General features: G+C 37.3%; 1 protein-coding gene across 2 annotated transcripts in view; it reads left to right on the top strand.

The window, feature by feature from the left end:
• The window catches only part of LOC127497135 (mannosyl-oligosaccharide 1,2-alpha-mannosidase IA), a 232,690-nt gene that overhangs the window by 194,708 nt on the left and 20,187 nt on the right, over nucleotides 1-17,795 (top strand). For both annotated transcript variants that reach the window (XM_051865342.1, XM_051865343.1), the window contains exon 5: nucleotides 11,822-11,916. In XM_051865342.1, the coding sequence (XP_051721302.1) occupies nucleotides 11,822-11,916 (95 nt within the window). The remainder of the gene's footprint in view (nucleotides 1-11,821; nucleotides 11,917-17,795) is intronic.

The following is a 17,795-nucleotide window of genomic DNA, read 5'->3' as shown; positions in this document are numbered from 1 at the left end:
ATCTGGACATGTTCTCAGCAGGTTTGATTCAAACTATCTTCTGCTATGATTTATGGTTACTCTGTGTGTCAGTCATTAAAATCTCTCATCTAATGCACCCTGGAGGAGCATCATTTAGCCTGGCACGTCCTCATAGACGCATACGCATCCTCCACAGCGCTAATTAGGTGGGAAGGAAATGTTATGGTCCCGCTGATGCTTTTTCTGTGCATAATACGGCAAGAGATCCTCTGTAATGCGATCACAGGAAAACAGGCATAAATAGCAGCGACTTGCACATTATGCCGAGTTAATAAACGGAGAATCCGTCTATATCTGACTTTCTGATGCCACGTATGAGGCTGGTTGGGGGAAAAGTTTTTTTTTTTGGCTAATTTATGTGATTCTTTTCTTGAGCTCTGAAATAAAGTTCCACATGTAGCATAACGTAATGAATAATGCACCACTTGTTCAACCCGAACGTCACCGAGAACAAAGACTCGAGATTTACAAGCTGGTAAACAGGCGGCAGATAGATCCATGTGGTGAGGTGGCTTTGTTCTGCTGAGACGTGAAACAAGCGTGCTGCTACATCAAAGCTGTGTCACCTGCGCTATATCTGCTCAGTTCATGAGACACAGTGTTCACCCTTTATTACTATGAGGATCCTTTACAGCGCAACCATCTGCAATAATAAACCGATGAATAGATGATCGAGTCCTGTGGAAATCAGATGAAGCTTGTTAAATGTTTACCCGGATCTAGGGCTGTGCAATTATTTTGACAAATATTGCAATCACTGCAAAAAATAAAACATACCATCTCACCTCTGTCCTTAGGTTGCCAGTTATTCATTACAAGGATAATACACATTAGTAAAATCATCCTTTTTCATTTTCTTTGTCTACAGATAAACTTTTTGGCGGCCACGGTACATTATAAAAGCTTCCCAAAATTTTTCCCATGACTACATTTTCAAAATAGCCCAATTGTGCGGAAAAACCGTGACTCTGGCAACACTGGTTCTCCCCCAAAGGACTTGTGTGCAGGGTTGCCAGGTTTTCACAACAAAACCTGCCCAATTGCTACTCAAAACTACACCAAAACTATCACGTTTTAGGGGGTCCCCCAGTAAAAATCACATTCTGGGGGGTAAAATCCGTGTTTTTGGCGGGGTTCCCCTGGTAAAATTTGCATTCCAGGGGATAATTATCATGTTATTTGGAGTCGCTTCAACCCTCAGACATGAAAAACAACCAGCAGCAACAGTGTTAAAAAGTAGCCCAATCCTGCAGAAAAAATGCAGACTTGGCAACCCTGCATGTGTGTGTGTGTAGGTGAGGTAAAGGAGGAAAGCAGGCAGTGGACCAAAGCACTATGAGGTAAGGGAGGGGGGACTCAAAATATTTACCGTGTTTGCGTTTGTATTGTTTTACTACTTAAACAATTATTTTAAGTGTATATCATTATATTATTTACAATGCACAGTGTGGTTTTTAAAAATATTTTTAGGGGGGGGACAACCCTCAGATGGGGGGTGAGTCCTGTGTCTTGACAGTTCAGTAAGCTTCATTGGCGGATGGCAACAAGGCTTCTCAGTGCAGCAATTTGATTGGAAATTTGCGCCGTCAGTCATTTCAAAAAGTCGTACGGTCAAAAATTGAAAATAAAAAATCTGCCAAAGCCACAAAAAACACACTTTTATTCAAAATGTCTTAAAGGGGTGGTTCACTTTTTTTTTCTAGGCTTGATGGTGTTTATGGGGCGCAGTTTAACATGTCTTAATTAGGGATGCAACGATAGGATTTTTTGGGACTGATACCGATTTTAACAAACAATTATTGGCCGATACCGATATTTGTCTCTTCCTGTGTTTTGAAATTTTGTCATTAAAAAATAGATAGTATTTTGATCATGTTTTAAATCAGCAAAGTTCAAAAACACCTGCATTAAATTATTCTAGCGGGTTTATTGCTGCATCAGCAAATAATTTCTAATGAACATCGATTGGATCCATTTAACATTCAGCAGGCCTACATAAATACAACTGAACAAAGATATATATGTGCTTTTTAGGTAGGTTTAATAGTTTTCAGGTAGCCTACAGAAATAAAGTAAACAAATGTAAAATAGCACTGCATATTCTTCACTGTATAAATTAAATACATATTAATCCTTTATTGTAACAGACTTTACTATGATTAATTTTCTAATTTGTTTTTGTATACATTTTAATATTTTTTGTAAGTTTAAATATGTATGGGATCTGCACTATCTTCTTTACTAAGGCGGGACTCTTATTTTGACGGGTGTTCTAGTCTACGGACTGACAAGGAGTGCACGCAGTTCTTCAGAGATATTTTTCAGATTTAAAGTTTGTCAGTTTATTAAGCACCCCCCGAAAAGGCATACGATCTGTATGTATGTATTTACTGTTACTGTTAGTTAATAAGTGTTTTGTGTAATTTGCTGTATGTTGATGATAATGCAATGGAGAGAGAGAGAGAGATTTTAATGTGCACGTCTTGTTTAGATCTTGTTTAGCTCTTATAAACTTTATAAAACATCAGTAAAGTTTTAGTCATTATTCGGATGGGGTCCGCTACACTTATGAAACTTACAAAAGTTGTTTAGTTAAGAATAGTGTGCGATCTTTTGTTATTTGATCAGCATTAAAGCGCAGACAGCAGTGCTAGGATTATGCAACAGTCATAATACAGCTCGGTGCCTTCACGCAGTTAATTAATAAACCATCGGTTTGTTATATCGGCCTTTTTCCTGCTAAAACCGATATGCCTACGATTGTAAATTGAGCAAAAATCAGCCGATACATCAGTCAATCCCTAGTCTTAATGCTTCGTTTAAAAAAAAAAAAAAAAAAAAAACCACTGTATTTTTCATATGTTTTACCTTTATTCTACACTGCTGTTTCCATTGTCATTTGAACGGCAGGTTTGACTTCCTGATTCTATGATACCACTCCCTCCGAAATACGTAATGTGCGGCCCAGTATATTGTGATTCGCTGAAGCGTCCGGAAACGCCACTTTTGTAAAGGTATCGTTTAATCTACTGCATGAACAACTGTTTGTCTATGAACATAGAAGTGTTTGTTGGCGTTTGTTGGAGAAGTATGCAATAGAATTTAGCTAACTGGCTAGCGAAGCCAAACTGCGTTGGTCTTTGTTTACGTCCTTGATGCAACCAACAAAATAGCAACAGAACTATACATTTAAAAGACATGTACAAACAATAAAACATACTTACAGTTTGGGGCCCATAAACAGCATCTTCTGCTTTTAAAGTGGGAACTGCTTTATCTTTCAGTTATAGCCTTGGTGCAAATCCAGCATTGAACTTCGTGGGAGCTGTCTTCCACACCGCATCCAGTGCAGACAATATCACTGATTATAATGGGTCCTATTATCTATTGACGAGCCGCGTCGCGCCGCTCACATCCAATGTAGACAACTCTACCGCTTCCATAATGCCGCGCGACATGGCCTCACCCACTTTGTTGCGTGTTCCCGAGGGCAGGATTTATGTTAATTGCAGGGTTTATGATGTCACCAACCTGGGAAGAAGCTCGTTGTAGTCCAAACCGGTCGTAATTGTATGCATTAAACTGCCATAACAATATCTCTGTTTGCATTGAACATTCAGCGCTGTAATTTTGCAGATACTGTTTATGCTCAAGCAGCAACATTACACTAACTAAAGTTAAAAAAGTGAAATCGCAATGAACCACCCCTTTAATATCTTACACAGTTTTGCTTATCAGGTGAATTTATCTTGATATTTTTCTGGAAAATAAAACAATATTCATTAAGGAAATGATTTTTGCAGCAGTTTTTGATTGATCAATTGGTCAAGTATGTGTATAATGATGCTAAACTGTATTATTGATTGTTCTCCCTGGTAACTGATTTAAAGGTATATAGTTGTTCTTGATTCACAATTTTTGTTTTTTCAAAATCTTTGTCGCATACATTGATTATTGCTATATTTTGACATGCGTAAAGGCATATATTTTTAAAAATTGCTCTAAATGTAAAAGAATAGCAGAGTCCGCAGCTGTAACGATATGCCACCTTCGCTTAAACTTCGCCGATAATATTTCACTTTTGTTTCCTCTCTTATTTTTTCCAGTCACTTTTCTCGATTTCTCTTTTTTCCCCCACATGTCTTTGTTTAGTAAACCACAGACATTTTGCCCTAGCAAGCTAAAGAGGCTGATGGGTAATGCACGTCTGAGGCTTTTGTGCTGTAGTCATCAGAACGGCTCCCTGGGGCTTTACCAGCGCTGTTGTGTCGTGCCGCCTGTAATACAGCAACCATAATTACACATCAGCGCCGCTGCCACCGCAACTGTCAGCGGTCACAACAAAGCTGAACGCTGGCATTTCCTTCGCTCTTTAGTCTAGTGCCTCTCTCCATGGAAAAGCAAAACCATCACCTCTTTGGAATTCAGCTTGGGTGGATTTTTGGTGCCCTTTTTCCAAAAGCGGCGTCTGAGACCATCTCCACTGAAACAGAGCTCCAATTAGAGCCGCCAGAGGAGACGCACAAGAGCTTCAGTCGGCAGGCAGAGACTATTCATGCAAAAAAAAAAAAATAATTAAAAATTCTTAAATAGTGTTTTTGTCAGGTTTTCCATGAACATATCTAAACATCTTTAAAAACAAGATCAATTTACTGGAGAAGAAACAATGCTTAAGATATTAGGAGTTATTTGCAGAGAATGTATTTTGAATATTATTTTTTTTCAACCCCGTTGTTGGGAAATAGTTTTTTCCTAGTTTGAAGCATAAAAAATGGGAGGATTATGCTTAAAAACAGAAAATCTGCATAATAATTATGAAAGTACAAGCAAAATGCTGTTTTCAATAGTTTTAGATGGATTTTAGCATGTCATCTTACAAAACTTGTCAGCTTATATATATATATATATATATATATATATATATATATATATATATGTATAGATAGATAGATACACACACAACAAGATTATATATGTATATATATATGTATATACATATATGCTCACCAAGGCTGCATTTATTTGGTCAAAAATACAGTAAAAACAGTAATATTGTGAAATATTATTACAGTTTAAAATAGCTCTTTTCTATGTGAATATGTTTTAATATGTAATTTATTCCTGTGATCAGAGCTGAATTTTCAGCATCATTACTCCAGTCTTCAGTGTCACGTGATCCTTCAGAAATCATTTAATATTATTGAAAACAGCAGTTTGATCATGCTTTCATAACTATGCTTTCATAACTGCAGTTTTTGTATAAGCTGATGTGCTGATATATGTACAGTATATGTTTATGATAAATACAGTCCTTGAATTTAATTTTAATGACAGTTGACAATGAAAATTTCTAAGCTTTGGCATCAGAGATGCTGAATGACTCTCTCATGATGTTCAGAGCTCGTCCGAGCATCATCAGCAGGTGAGAAGCACAGCAGACCGTTCATGTGGTTTGGTAAATCTCAGAAATAAAAGCTGACAGCCTGCCTGACTCCAGCCTTTTTGCAGCCTTGTTAAAAGAGCTGCCGTCTTGAAAGCATCCGTCAGACGGCGATGTGAGAGAAGGTGGAAGTGAAATGCTCTGGATGCATCTTGGCTAGAAAGACTTCAGACTTCATTCAGGCCTTATATGACAGTTTCATGAAAGGTTTTTCCATAAAAGTTCTGTGTGTATTTCATAGCAGCACAACATCAGCATTCTCAATGTCAATAACAGATAATGAAACCAAAATGAAGGGTTTGATAGTCTCATGCCATAGAAGAACCTTTTAAAGTTACATTAATAGTACACTGTAAAAAAAAAAAAAAAAGAATGGTTGGTTTATCTTAAAAAAGTAAGTTAGCTGGTTGCCTTAAAATTTTGAGTTCACTGAAATGAAAAATTTGAGTTAATACAATGAAGGTGATTGGTTTAATCAACAGAAACTCAAAATATTATGTTATCTGAACAATATTAATTTAAGTTGATTTGACAAAATAAAAAATGTGATAAATCATGAAAAGAATTTTTTAAAGTAGTAGTGGTAGTAACAATAATAATAATAATAAATTAAAATGTTTATATACATTATTTTTATCAATATTTAATGTATTATTATTATTATTATTTTTTGAATATTCTTATTCAATACAATTTAAGTTATTAATATATTATTATTCTATAAATTTTCAGTTAGTAGTATATTATTATTCTATGAAATGCCTGATTTTAACAGTTTTTAATAAAGATGATGGTTATTATAATTACTATTATTATTATTTAATTATTAAACATTATTTTATCACACAAGTTGAAGTTTGTAAGAAACATTAAAGGATTAGTTCACTTCAGAATTAAAATTTCATGATAATTTACTCACTCCCATGTCATCCAAGATGTTTATGTCTTTCTTTCTTCAGTCGAAAAAGAAATTAAAGTTTTTGAGGAAAACATTCCAGGATTTTGCTCCATATAGTGGACTTCAACAGTTACCAACGGGTTGAAGGTCCAAATGTCAGTTTCAGTGCAGCTTTAAAGGGCTGTACATGATCCCAGACGAGGAATAAGGGTCTTATCTAGAGAAACCATTGGTCATTTTCTAAAAAAAAAAATAAACAATTATATACTTTTTACCACAAATGCTCGTCTTACACTGCTCTGCGATGCACCACGCATTACGTAATCACATTGGAAAAGTCACGCGTGAAGTAGGCAGAAGTACCGAGGTAGAGCGAAAAACTCCATCCCATTTTCTTCTTCAACTTCAACATTGTCAGAAGTCGTTGTTTTACGTTTTTTGTAAAGGCCGTTTGACTTAGTCTTTGCACGTTTGCTTTGTAAACACTTGTTTGGTACTTCTGCATACGTCACGCGTGATCTTTTTACAACGTGATTACGTAATGCGTGGCGCATCGCAGAGCAGTGCAAGACGAGCATTTGTGGTTAAAAAGTATATTTTTTTTTTATTTTTTTTAGAAAATGACCAATCGTTTCGCTAGATAAGACTCTTATTCCTCGTCTGGGATCATGTAGAGCTCTTTGAAGCTGCACTGAAACGGACATTTGGACCGTTGGTAACTGTTGAAGTCCACTATATGGAGAAAAATCCTGGAATGTTCCTCAAAAACCTTAATTTCTTTTTGACTGAAGAAAGAAAGATATAAACATCTTTTAATGCATTGTCTATGTCTCAAGACCTCAGTTGTCTTCTGGATAGACAACCTGAATTGCTTTTAAATGAACTCTCGATAAAGTCAGAAAGCAATCGTTTTTGATTACCGAAGTCAGCACTCCATAAACAACTCTATTTGATGTGTTTTCCATTTTCTTATATCCACATCATTAACATGCGTCTCAAGTGATTGGGTGTCTTCTGAAGCTGCTTCTGTTCTATCAGCATTAAATGCACAGTAGCGCCTAAATGACATCCCAGGATCCTCTGCATTCAGTGCAGCGTGCATTTATTCAACTGATAAGTTTGCAGGTTGCATCTGTCATTCCCCGTGGGATCTGGCCATTTATAGCTTTATTTTCCACCACTGTTTGTTGCAGCCTCCAGTTTGATAGTTCGACAGTAAATGGCCTTTAAAAAGTCATTTCTAGCTGCTGAGCTTTGCATAAGTATCCTGTAATTAAGTTGAAAATGTCTTCTCCGCCAGTGCGCTGTGAACTGAGGAGATGATACTGCACATGCTGATGATGAGCTGCGTTTCTCACAGAGGTCAAAGGCACATGCGTATCGATGACCTTGCTCCTGAGGCGCATGTTTCCTCAGATGAAAATTAAATATTACCTTTGCCCATGTCTGTTTTTCTTTGACAATTGGAGATCTTTGCAATGTGTGTGCTAGAGAGAATTGTGAAAAAGTGAAATGTTCGTGCCAACTGCTGCCGTACTGGATCAGTACTGCAAATTTCCCACGACAATCAGGATCCTCTTATGTCAGATACCAAGGCAATTAAAGTAATAGTTCACCCGGAATGAGATTTCTCTCACTGTTTGTGCAGCTCTTCCATACAGTGGCAGGTCTTGTCAACTGTCAAGCTCCAAAAACGATCAAAATGTAGCATGAAAGTAGTCCATATAATGAATGCATTATATTCCAAGTCTTCTGAGCTCATATGTGTGAGAAACAGATTGAAATTTAAGATATAAAAATAAAGATTTTCTTTGAATTACTGTTTGAAATAAGTTCTGTCAGAAGGCTTTGAATATACACTTAAAAAAAATGATTGTTCAAAGTTGTAAATTAAATGTAAGTTGTGAATATAAAATAAGATAAAGAAAGCTTATCGGAGTAGATTTAACCATTTCAATCTTTCTACTTCCAAATTTCATGTTTATTTCATGTGTTTTGCATAAATCATATACTGGAGCCTTAAAGCATCCATCTCAATTCTTTATTTTATGAACATCCTTCCAAACGTATCCTTTTGTGTTACATGGAAGAAAGAAATTCATACTGTTTGGAACAACATGAATAAATGAGTTTCATTTTTGGTTGCACTATTCCTTTAAAAGGGACCGCTTTTTAAAATATGTCAAATAAGTCTCCGATGTCCCTACAGAGTGTGTGTGTGAAGTTTCAGCTCAAAATACCCCACAGATCATTTATTATAGCCTATTTGAGTGTGAGCAAAAACACGCCATTTTTGTGTGTGTCCCTTTAAATGCAAATAAGCTGCTGCTCCCGGCCCCCTTTCCAAAAGAGGGCGGAGCTTTAACAGCTTGCACTTCGGTTGCTCAACAACAACAAAGCTGGAGAATCTCACACAGCCAAAATGAGGATTGTCAGTAACGGTGTTCAGCCTTACATTGTTCAAACCGGAGTCGACACTGATGGAGAGACTCAGGAAGAAGTTACAACTTTTAGAATGAAACTGGACGTTTCTGAATGGTTAATGGATAAATTTATGTAGTTGCTGTGGAGTTGATTCAACTCATCGATTAGCATGTGTTGTCATTTTAATCTTTTGTGCGAATCCAGACCCTTGTTTGTGAAGCAGTCCAGCGTAAAATGACGGCATGGCAACAACACTCTACTACAACAACTCTTCCTCTTCTCTAAAGCAGCCCAACATGACCTCACCCCCTTTGTTGTGTGTTCTCGGGGGCGGGGTTTATGTAAATTTTGGGGTTTGTGATGTCACTAACCCAGGAAGAAGCTCGTTCTAGTCCCTACCAGCCATTTGTTGTAGTCCTTAAAAAGCGATTTCTGTAAAAGAAAATATCTCCCTTTGCATTGAACTTTGAGCGTCGTAACTTTGCAGATGTTGTTTATGCTCAAACAGCAACATTACACACTAACTGAAGTTAAAAAAGTGAAGTCTTTAATATGTTAGTGTGCTATATTCATGTCTGTCCTGGCAGGTGAAGCCTCACAGATGTTATACTGCAGGAGTGTGTGTCTGGGAAGGATGAGCTCCAGCTATGGGTCATTAGTGATCTCTCTGATACGGGCTGCAGTGAGAGTACAGGGGGCCAATCAGGTTGTTCTTCTCCTGTCCTTCTCATCTCAGCCCTCATTTCACACCTGCACAAATGCATTAACCTGGAGATGTGCTGCCCCAGTTATAGCAGAGGGCACAGCATGTCTCTCTAGAGCTGAGTGGTTTTTGGGGGGGCTGGAGTTTGACCTTACTGGAGACAATTACAGTGCACTCTTACCATCAAACTCATATTTATATTCATATCCAGGGCTTGACATGAACTTTTTTGCTCACCAGCCACTATGTCTAGTGGCTTTCTGAAGTTACTAGCCACTCAGCATTTTCACTGGCCACAATTTTGACATCGATACCATGGGGAAAACTGCTATATAGTATTATCTCATAATTTGGCAGCAGGTACAGTATATTAGGCTGCTGTCACTTTAAGACCTGACGCACGGATCCATTATACTGATACACATGCGTTTTCTTTCTCAACTGTTTACGTTCACTTAAAACATAACTGACTGTGTTTACATGAAGATTATTTTGTGTGTATTTGACTGTTTAGGCACACAAAGTACAGTAATTTAGTACTGAGAGGCGGCTTTATGTGTGCGCACTTTGGGTGTGAGCACGAAATCAGGAATGAGTAAAATTATGTGCAATATGCGCAGTCCCACGCCGAAATTCAAGCCCTGTAACACCAACAATATTCATCCGGAGCAAATTAAACGAGTGAGTGAGGGGAGGAGGGTTTGTGTGTCGATTCGCTGTCGGAGAGATGGGAGAGAGAGAAAGAGCAGCTGGTATTGTGTATTTATTCTGTGGAAAATGAGTATTGGAAGCGTTTCAGATATTTCAGTATCAATATATATCGAAAAATTGGTATTTTTGACAACACTACATTGCACATAGTTTATTATTTAGATGCCTTTTTAAAAGACTACAATTGGAAAACGTATATGTTATATATAAGATTCAACCCGCCAAAGTGGCTAGTAGGAGTGACTGCATTACATGCCACTGCTGAAATACACAGCCCTGTTCATATCATATTCATATTTAAACTTTGATATATTATAACTTTGATAGATGGACTGAAGATCAGTGTTTCTTGCACTATGTTTTACCATGACAAGTTGCCACTAAGTTGCTAAGGCGTTCCTGTGCTATTGGTATTCTTAGTGGTTTGCTATGTGGTTTTACTTTTGAAAAGGAGTCCTGCACCTTCAAGTCTGTGTGATATTCTGGTCTGGTCTCCTTCAGTGTACGTCTATGGGATTTATCGCCCACCAGGTGAAAATCATAAGTCTGTTTTGGGATGAGTTGCACACTGAAGTTTAATACTGAGATTTAGTGGTTTGTTCAAATCCCTAAACCTAAATCGTAACAATAATAGTGGTGCTTGCCGTAGCAAGAAATATTTCTGTCACCAACAGTATTTCCAACCACTTTCTTTGTGTAACTGCCGATATGAGCGTTAAAAACACATCTTGAGATCTGCACGTGGTTCCATTCTGCTGCACCGTCGAGTTTAATTCACTTTTGAAGATGACCTTGCCACAGAAGAACTGGTTTGTGTGAGTTCAAGGAAGTTTGAAAGTCCGTTCTGGGTGTATTTGATAAATACTGCAGTTGCATTTGAAATATGAACTGTTGGCGAGGAGTTTTCTGTACCTACTACAAAAGGAAAAGTTTGAACACCCAGATACTAGACAGCTAAAATCATTTTTTTCCTTATATGGTCATTAAATTAAATATGCAGTATGTTGAAGTAGTATTGCATACTATTTTGCATACTTAATGTTTGGGGTTGGTAAGATATTTTTATAGGTTTTCAACAAAGTCTCTTCTGCTCACCAAAGCTGCATTTATTTGACCAAAAATACAATAAAAACAGTAATATTGTGAAATATTATTACAATTTAAAATAACTGTTTTCTATTTTAACATATTTTAAAGTGTAATTTATTTCTGTGATGCAAATCTGAATTTTCAGCATCATTACTCCAGTCTTCAGTGTCACATGATCCTTCAGAAATCATTCTAATATGCTGATTTGCTGCTCAAGAAACATTTACGATTATTATCAATGTTGAGAACACTTCATATTTTGAACAGTGATACATTTTTTTTCTTTTCAGGACTCTTTGATGAATAGAAAGTTTAAAAGAACAGCATTTATTTGAAATAGAAATCTTTTTATTCGTCACTAGCAGTTTTTACCATGTTAGGTGCAAAAAAACCTAACATTATAAATTGCATGGGGAAAATGCATCAAACTTTTAGAATATGGTCCTTTAAATGTGTGATTTTGAAGAGACAATTGCACAGATGTGTGTGCTACAGTGCCACAGCAGTTACAGTTTGCTATTGTTTTATCTTTCAGATATTTAAGCAGAAGGTGTTGGAGCTGGGCGAGAAGTTGTTACCTGCCTTCAACACGCCCACCGGCATTCCCAGAGGAGTCATTAACCTGGGCAGGTGAGCATCCGACGCAGCTTCTACCTGTCTGCGCGCCGTCCCGTCTGTCAGCCCGACCCTGGCTAGACGCATCCATTCACAAAGCCATATGCCTCAAATATTACCATTTCTTTCTGGCTTTCTGAGAGAAAGAGACGCTTTCTGGCACTCCTGCCGCCCACCTGGCTTCCATTAGCCGACCAGCTCGCTCTGACAGCTGCAGGCAAATTTAATTAACTGATTCTCACGCTAATTCTAGTTAGATGAGTAACAGGAGCCGGTCCCACAGATGGGCTGGGAGAAAGCGGGCCCCAGTGTGGCACTCAGGTTAGTCTTGATGGCACAGATTGAACACGCGTCACTACGCACATGCTCTTATTATGACATTCACACTAATGGTCAAAATTTTGTAATGTTTTTGAAAGAAGTCTATTATACTCACCAAAGCTCCATTTATTTGATCAAAAATACTGTAAAAACAGTAATATTGTGAAATATTATTACAGTATAAAATAGCTGTTTTCTATGTGAATATATTTTGAAATGTAATTTATTCCTGTGATCAAAGCTGAATTTTCAGCATCATTACTCCAGTCTTCAGTGTCACATGATCCTTCAGAAATCATTCTAATATGCTGATTTGCTGCTCAAGAAACATTTCTGATGATTATCAATGTTGAAAACAGTTGTGCTGCTTCATATTTTTGTGACAACTGAGATACACTATCACTCAAAAGTTTAATTGTACACTATAAAAAATGGTGGGTTAAAAATAACCTAAGTTGGGTTAAATATGGACAAACGTAGCATTTGGGTTGTTTTAATCAAGCATTTGGGTTGTTTTAACCCAGGGGTTGGGTTGTTTTAACCAAGTGTTTGGGTTGTTTTAACCCAGGGGTTAGGTTGTTTCAACCCAGAGGTTGGGTTGTCTTAACCCAGCGTTTGGGTTTTTGTAACCCAGGGGTTGGGTTGTTTTAACCCAGAGGTTGGGTTGTCTTAACCCAGGGATTGGGTTGTTTTTAAACCAGGGGTTAGGTTGTTTTAACCCAGCGTTTGGGTTGTTTTAACCCAGGGGTTGGGTTTTTTTAACCCAGAGGTTGGGTTGTCTTAACCCAGGGGTTGGGTTGTTTTAACCCAGCGGTTGGGTTGTTTTAACCTAGGGGTTGGGTTGTTTTAACCCAGAGGTTGGGTTGTTTTAACCCTTTTGATTAGTACTGTTGCCTCAAGTAATTATGTGTGTATTTTTAATTTCCAACCTATTTTGGGTTCATTTTAAGCCAGCCATATAGTCATTTTTAATCAATAGTTGAGTTAATTAAAACTACCTAGCAGGTTGGGTCAAACATTTAACCCGCTGGGTTTGTCCATATTTAACCCAACTTGGGCTGTTTTTAACCCAGCATTTTTTAGAGGGTAATAATACTTCACAATATTACTGTTTTTAATGTATTTTTGATCAAATAAATACAGTGCAGCATAAAGGGCTTCTTTCAATAACATAAAAAAATATATATCTTAATTGTTCCAAACTGTTGACCGGTATGCAAGTGAATGTCAGTAAGAGTTGAAGTCAAATTTGTAGCAACATTAGTGTTGTCAAAGGTACTGACCACGATACCAAGTCAGTACTGAAATTTAAAAAAATGTGACTCTTTGAGCGCTGTTGAGCAGATTCGTAAACACTTCTGATTGGCCATTGTGTTCACACGCTCATCAGATATGTCTATGATTGGCTTCAATGATCAACGCTTCAGAAATATGTAAATAGACATCAATGATGCTCTTCACCGAGCGCTTACACAGATACACACGGGAGCGTTTGAAAGCAGACGTCTATCAGCAGACCGGTTTGCTTATAGACGCCTGCTTTCACTCCTGTATCACGGTTGGTACTTGTGACAACAGTATACAACATTAGTTTACTATACAGGCAGCATGTAGAACATTTTTATGTAATTTTGGTCAAATTCCAGTGCAGCATCACATGCATATTTCATATTTATTGCAAATGTGCAATAATTGTCTTCAGAAATGACTTTAAAATCAAGCATTGATTTTTTTTAATTTAAGCATTTACTCAGCATCACTGGTATGATCTGTTTCTTAATATTAAATCTGCTTTAAGTCATTTCACCTACCGGTGAACACTTTCTAAATTCTATTTAACAAACACTTAGTTGTTTTGTGCTGGTTTCGGTTGATTTTTCCCACAAAAGTTTTCTCACTTTCCTCTTCCTCCCCAGACGTCAGCACTATTGATCGTCCCTTCAGAAGGGAAGCGGTGCGTGGCTCGCTCTCACAATAAGAACCAGAAACAAATAATCTTGTGAATTAGTTCCACAGTTTCACCGAATGAATCCTGCAGGGAGGAGTGAAGCCCAAAATCTGGAGCGGTTCATTTCAGAGTTCATTCAGCATCTCGTTCTCTCTCTCTGTCTCTCTCTCTCTTTCCATGTTTCCTCTGCTCAGTTTTAGCAGGAGTGATTCCTGCTGCATAAACAGAAGCAGAAGCTGTCTCCTTTTTGAACAGCAGTTGAAATTTTAATGGCATTTAATCAAAACAAAGAATAAAATGCTCTGGATGTGCTGTTCAAACTGCTCTTAAAATATTTACTTTGTTGCACACTGACAAATACACTACAAAAATCATTTTAATAGTAATTTTGAGATCAGTTTGCATGAGAAGCAAAACTACCACATCTCTGTTTTTCCACCAATGCATATTTAATGCCTTAATAAAATAAATGCCTCAGACTTAAATTAAACGATATGCGTACATCACATCACATCTGTTTTGTGAAATAGTGCTGTCATAAGTACTGACTTCGATACCAAGTCAGTACTGAAATTTAAAAAAAGCGACGATTTGAGCGCTGTTGAGCAGATTCATAAACACCTCTGATTGGCCATTGTGTTCACGCACTCATCAGATATGTCTGTGATTGGCTACAATGATCAACGCACGGGTGCGTTTGAAAGCAGGAGCGGGTATATCTGTGTAACCGCTCGGTGAAGAGCGTTGTTGATGTCTAATTTCAACACGATCATTGTAGCCAATCACAGACATATCTGATGAGTGCCTGAACACAATGGCCAATCAGAGGTGTTTACGAATCCACTCAACAGCACTCAAAGCGTCACATTTTTAGCGTTTAAGTACCGACTTGGCAGGGCCGTCATCAGAACATATAGAATGGGGGGGCATTTCGTTTTCATAGGGGGGGGCACACATTTTTATGATCTTTCACCAAAACAATAACATCCCGTATATTTTATTAATGAAATAAAAGTTCTATATTAACACCAAAACACAAATCCAGACCAAACTACACCAAAAACTTTTGCATTATGCCTATATACTTTGCAAACACGAGGCACAAACATTTTTTAATTCCTCGAACAACACAATAATAAAAACGATACATACCAAATTGCAATAAACTACATTTGTAGCATATTGATGTGTAACAAAGACTTTGAGTGTACTCACCATTAAAATAGTTGAAGGTGGCGGGTCTCCGAGTGATACTAGTCATTTATAGATATAGCCTAATTATGTTTCAAGTTCCATTTTGTGTAATAATGCGTTAAATATGAATTTTCTGATCACATTTAAATAGATTTCCTTGAAATAGTTGCCACTGCACAACATAAATATCCCAACATAAACACTGCTGATAAATTATTTCTTAATAAAGCGTCTACGTTCCCAAACCACTGTTAATTTTAACAGATTACGTATGCAGGATTTGGCAGAAAACACGCAAAGGGCGCTCCCTTTATAATCACAAAAATCTTACTCATCTTAGTTCATCGCGATCTCAAGAATTTCTGTTACAATAAATTAAACTGACTGCACAATGAATCTCTTATTTACATAATTGTTTGTTATAATGAGTGGATATTTGTCAGCGTGCAGAACTCTACTCACCTCTCAAAACGCCAGAGTTTTTGTGCAATGCTAACTTAAACACCTCTGATTGGTCATTGCGTTCAAGAAATCAACATATGTTTGTGATTGGCAAAAACACGTTGTAAAGCCTTGTCGTTCTTCAGAGCGCAAGTACAGATGCGCACTGGATCGTTTGCCAAATATGATTCGCCAATATGCTAATATTGCAGTGAAAACTGATCCTAGACCAGTAGTTATGTGCAGCGTTTCCCTCTAAAAGCAATCAGAAGCAGCAGAAGGTAGGCAGTGGTTTGAGTGAGAAAATTTCATACTAGTCTCAAGTCCGTGCCCAGCCTTAAACACACTCTGCCTAATTTCTAATTCATATTTCTGAAGATAATGTGTTATTTAAAGTTACTGTTGTAGAGATAGTGTTCCTGTGAGCTAAACGCTGCTGAAGACATTTGCTTATGGAATACGTGAATGGCCAAATCCACAGAAATAAGGTTTTTGCTCTCAATCGTAAGTGTGCTGAATTATGTACGATTAGGGGGGCACGTGTTAACTGGGGGGGCACTGCCCCCTAATGCCGGGTCAGCGACTTGGTATCACGGTCGATGCTTTTGACAACACTAATGTGAAACAGCTTTTTCAGGAATGTACTAAATAAAACATAACATGCATTTTTTATGATCCCTCTTATTTTGTAAACTGATCAACATCTTGCATATCCTATACGGTAGAAAAAAAAATAATTAGGATTTTTTAAAAACCATCTAAGATTTTCCTAGATGAAATAAATTTGAATGTTAAACCTGGTAACACTTTACTTAAAGCCCTTATGTATAATGCATTATAAAGGTATTCATAACGTACGCTATAATGAATTATATATTTTTTATAAATAATTGTTATAAAAAGCAATATAATATGTGCAGATTCTCAAATTAGTTGTTTGTCGTGTGTTTTAATGCATTGCACTTTCTAAAGGTGTGTTCAATTAAGTGTTATAAAACGGTTAGTTCCTATCCTTGATTCTGATTGGTCAATAAAATTGGCTGTGACCGCTTCACCCAACGATTCTGTGTATCACTACACAACACCCTTAGCAACCACTCTTAGCAACATAAACATATGTTTGTTCTCAATTGATATTGTTCATTGAAACATACTGTATTATGTAGAAGAGCATTGTGAGAAAGAGACCGATTGTTTTAACAGTTAAGGGGTTTTCCCATGACTGACAGCGCTAGTCTAAGCTTTTGTCAGTTGCGTCTTGTTCCGTTTTCAAAACAATTCAGTCTTTTCAATGTAAAAGTCTTCGCTACTGACTGACACACTCATAAAGACAGTCTTTGCCGCCATCTAATGGCGTAATTATGTAACTTCTGTTGCTGTTCACGTTCAGGGACTATTTTTTCCGGCGGAAGAAAGGCTTTTAGTGAAAGTTTACTTCATGAAAGTTGCATTGATACATATTTTTGGCTTTAATATTTGTATTGTGTGGTAACCGTTTTATAAAGGCAATAAGGTACTCGAGGCTAGTGCTGTATCATGAATAAGTCACGGCTGACTAAGCTTCACATCGTGTAGCCGTGACTTATTTACGATACAGCAAAGCCTCTCATACCTTATTGCTTAGTTATAATGTTTTATAACCATGGTTACAATTATTCATGAAACCAATGCATTACAAGGCATTAAAAACACTTTTATAATGCATTATACATAGAGGCTTTGAGTAAAGTGTTACCCCTGTTTAATTGTACATTCAGTCCTCTTAAAAAAAGAATCATTAATTGCATCATTATGGATTTTACATTAGGCATGTGACGTTCTCGTGTGGGATGAAGCGAAGGCTTTTAGCACGTCTTTGTTAAACTGTTCCTGCCGTTTCCATTCCGCTTATTTTCCCAGCAAATAACAAGTGCGCTGGCATCCGCTTTCCATGGTTTGGTGCTTTGTTGCCATGGCCGCACTGTTACCTGCCTGGTTTCCATGGCAGCGG

The sequence above is a fragment of the Ctenopharyngodon idella genome, chromosome 16 (assembly GCF_019924925.1).
Source record: "Ctenopharyngodon idella isolate HZGC_01 chromosome 16, HZGC01, whole genome shotgun sequence".
NCBI lineage: Eukaryota > Metazoa > Chordata > Actinopteri > Cypriniformes > Xenocyprididae > Ctenopharyngodon > Ctenopharyngodon idella.
Note: the sequence above shows the minus strand (reverse complement) of the source record. Positions and strands in the feature narration are given on the sequence as shown.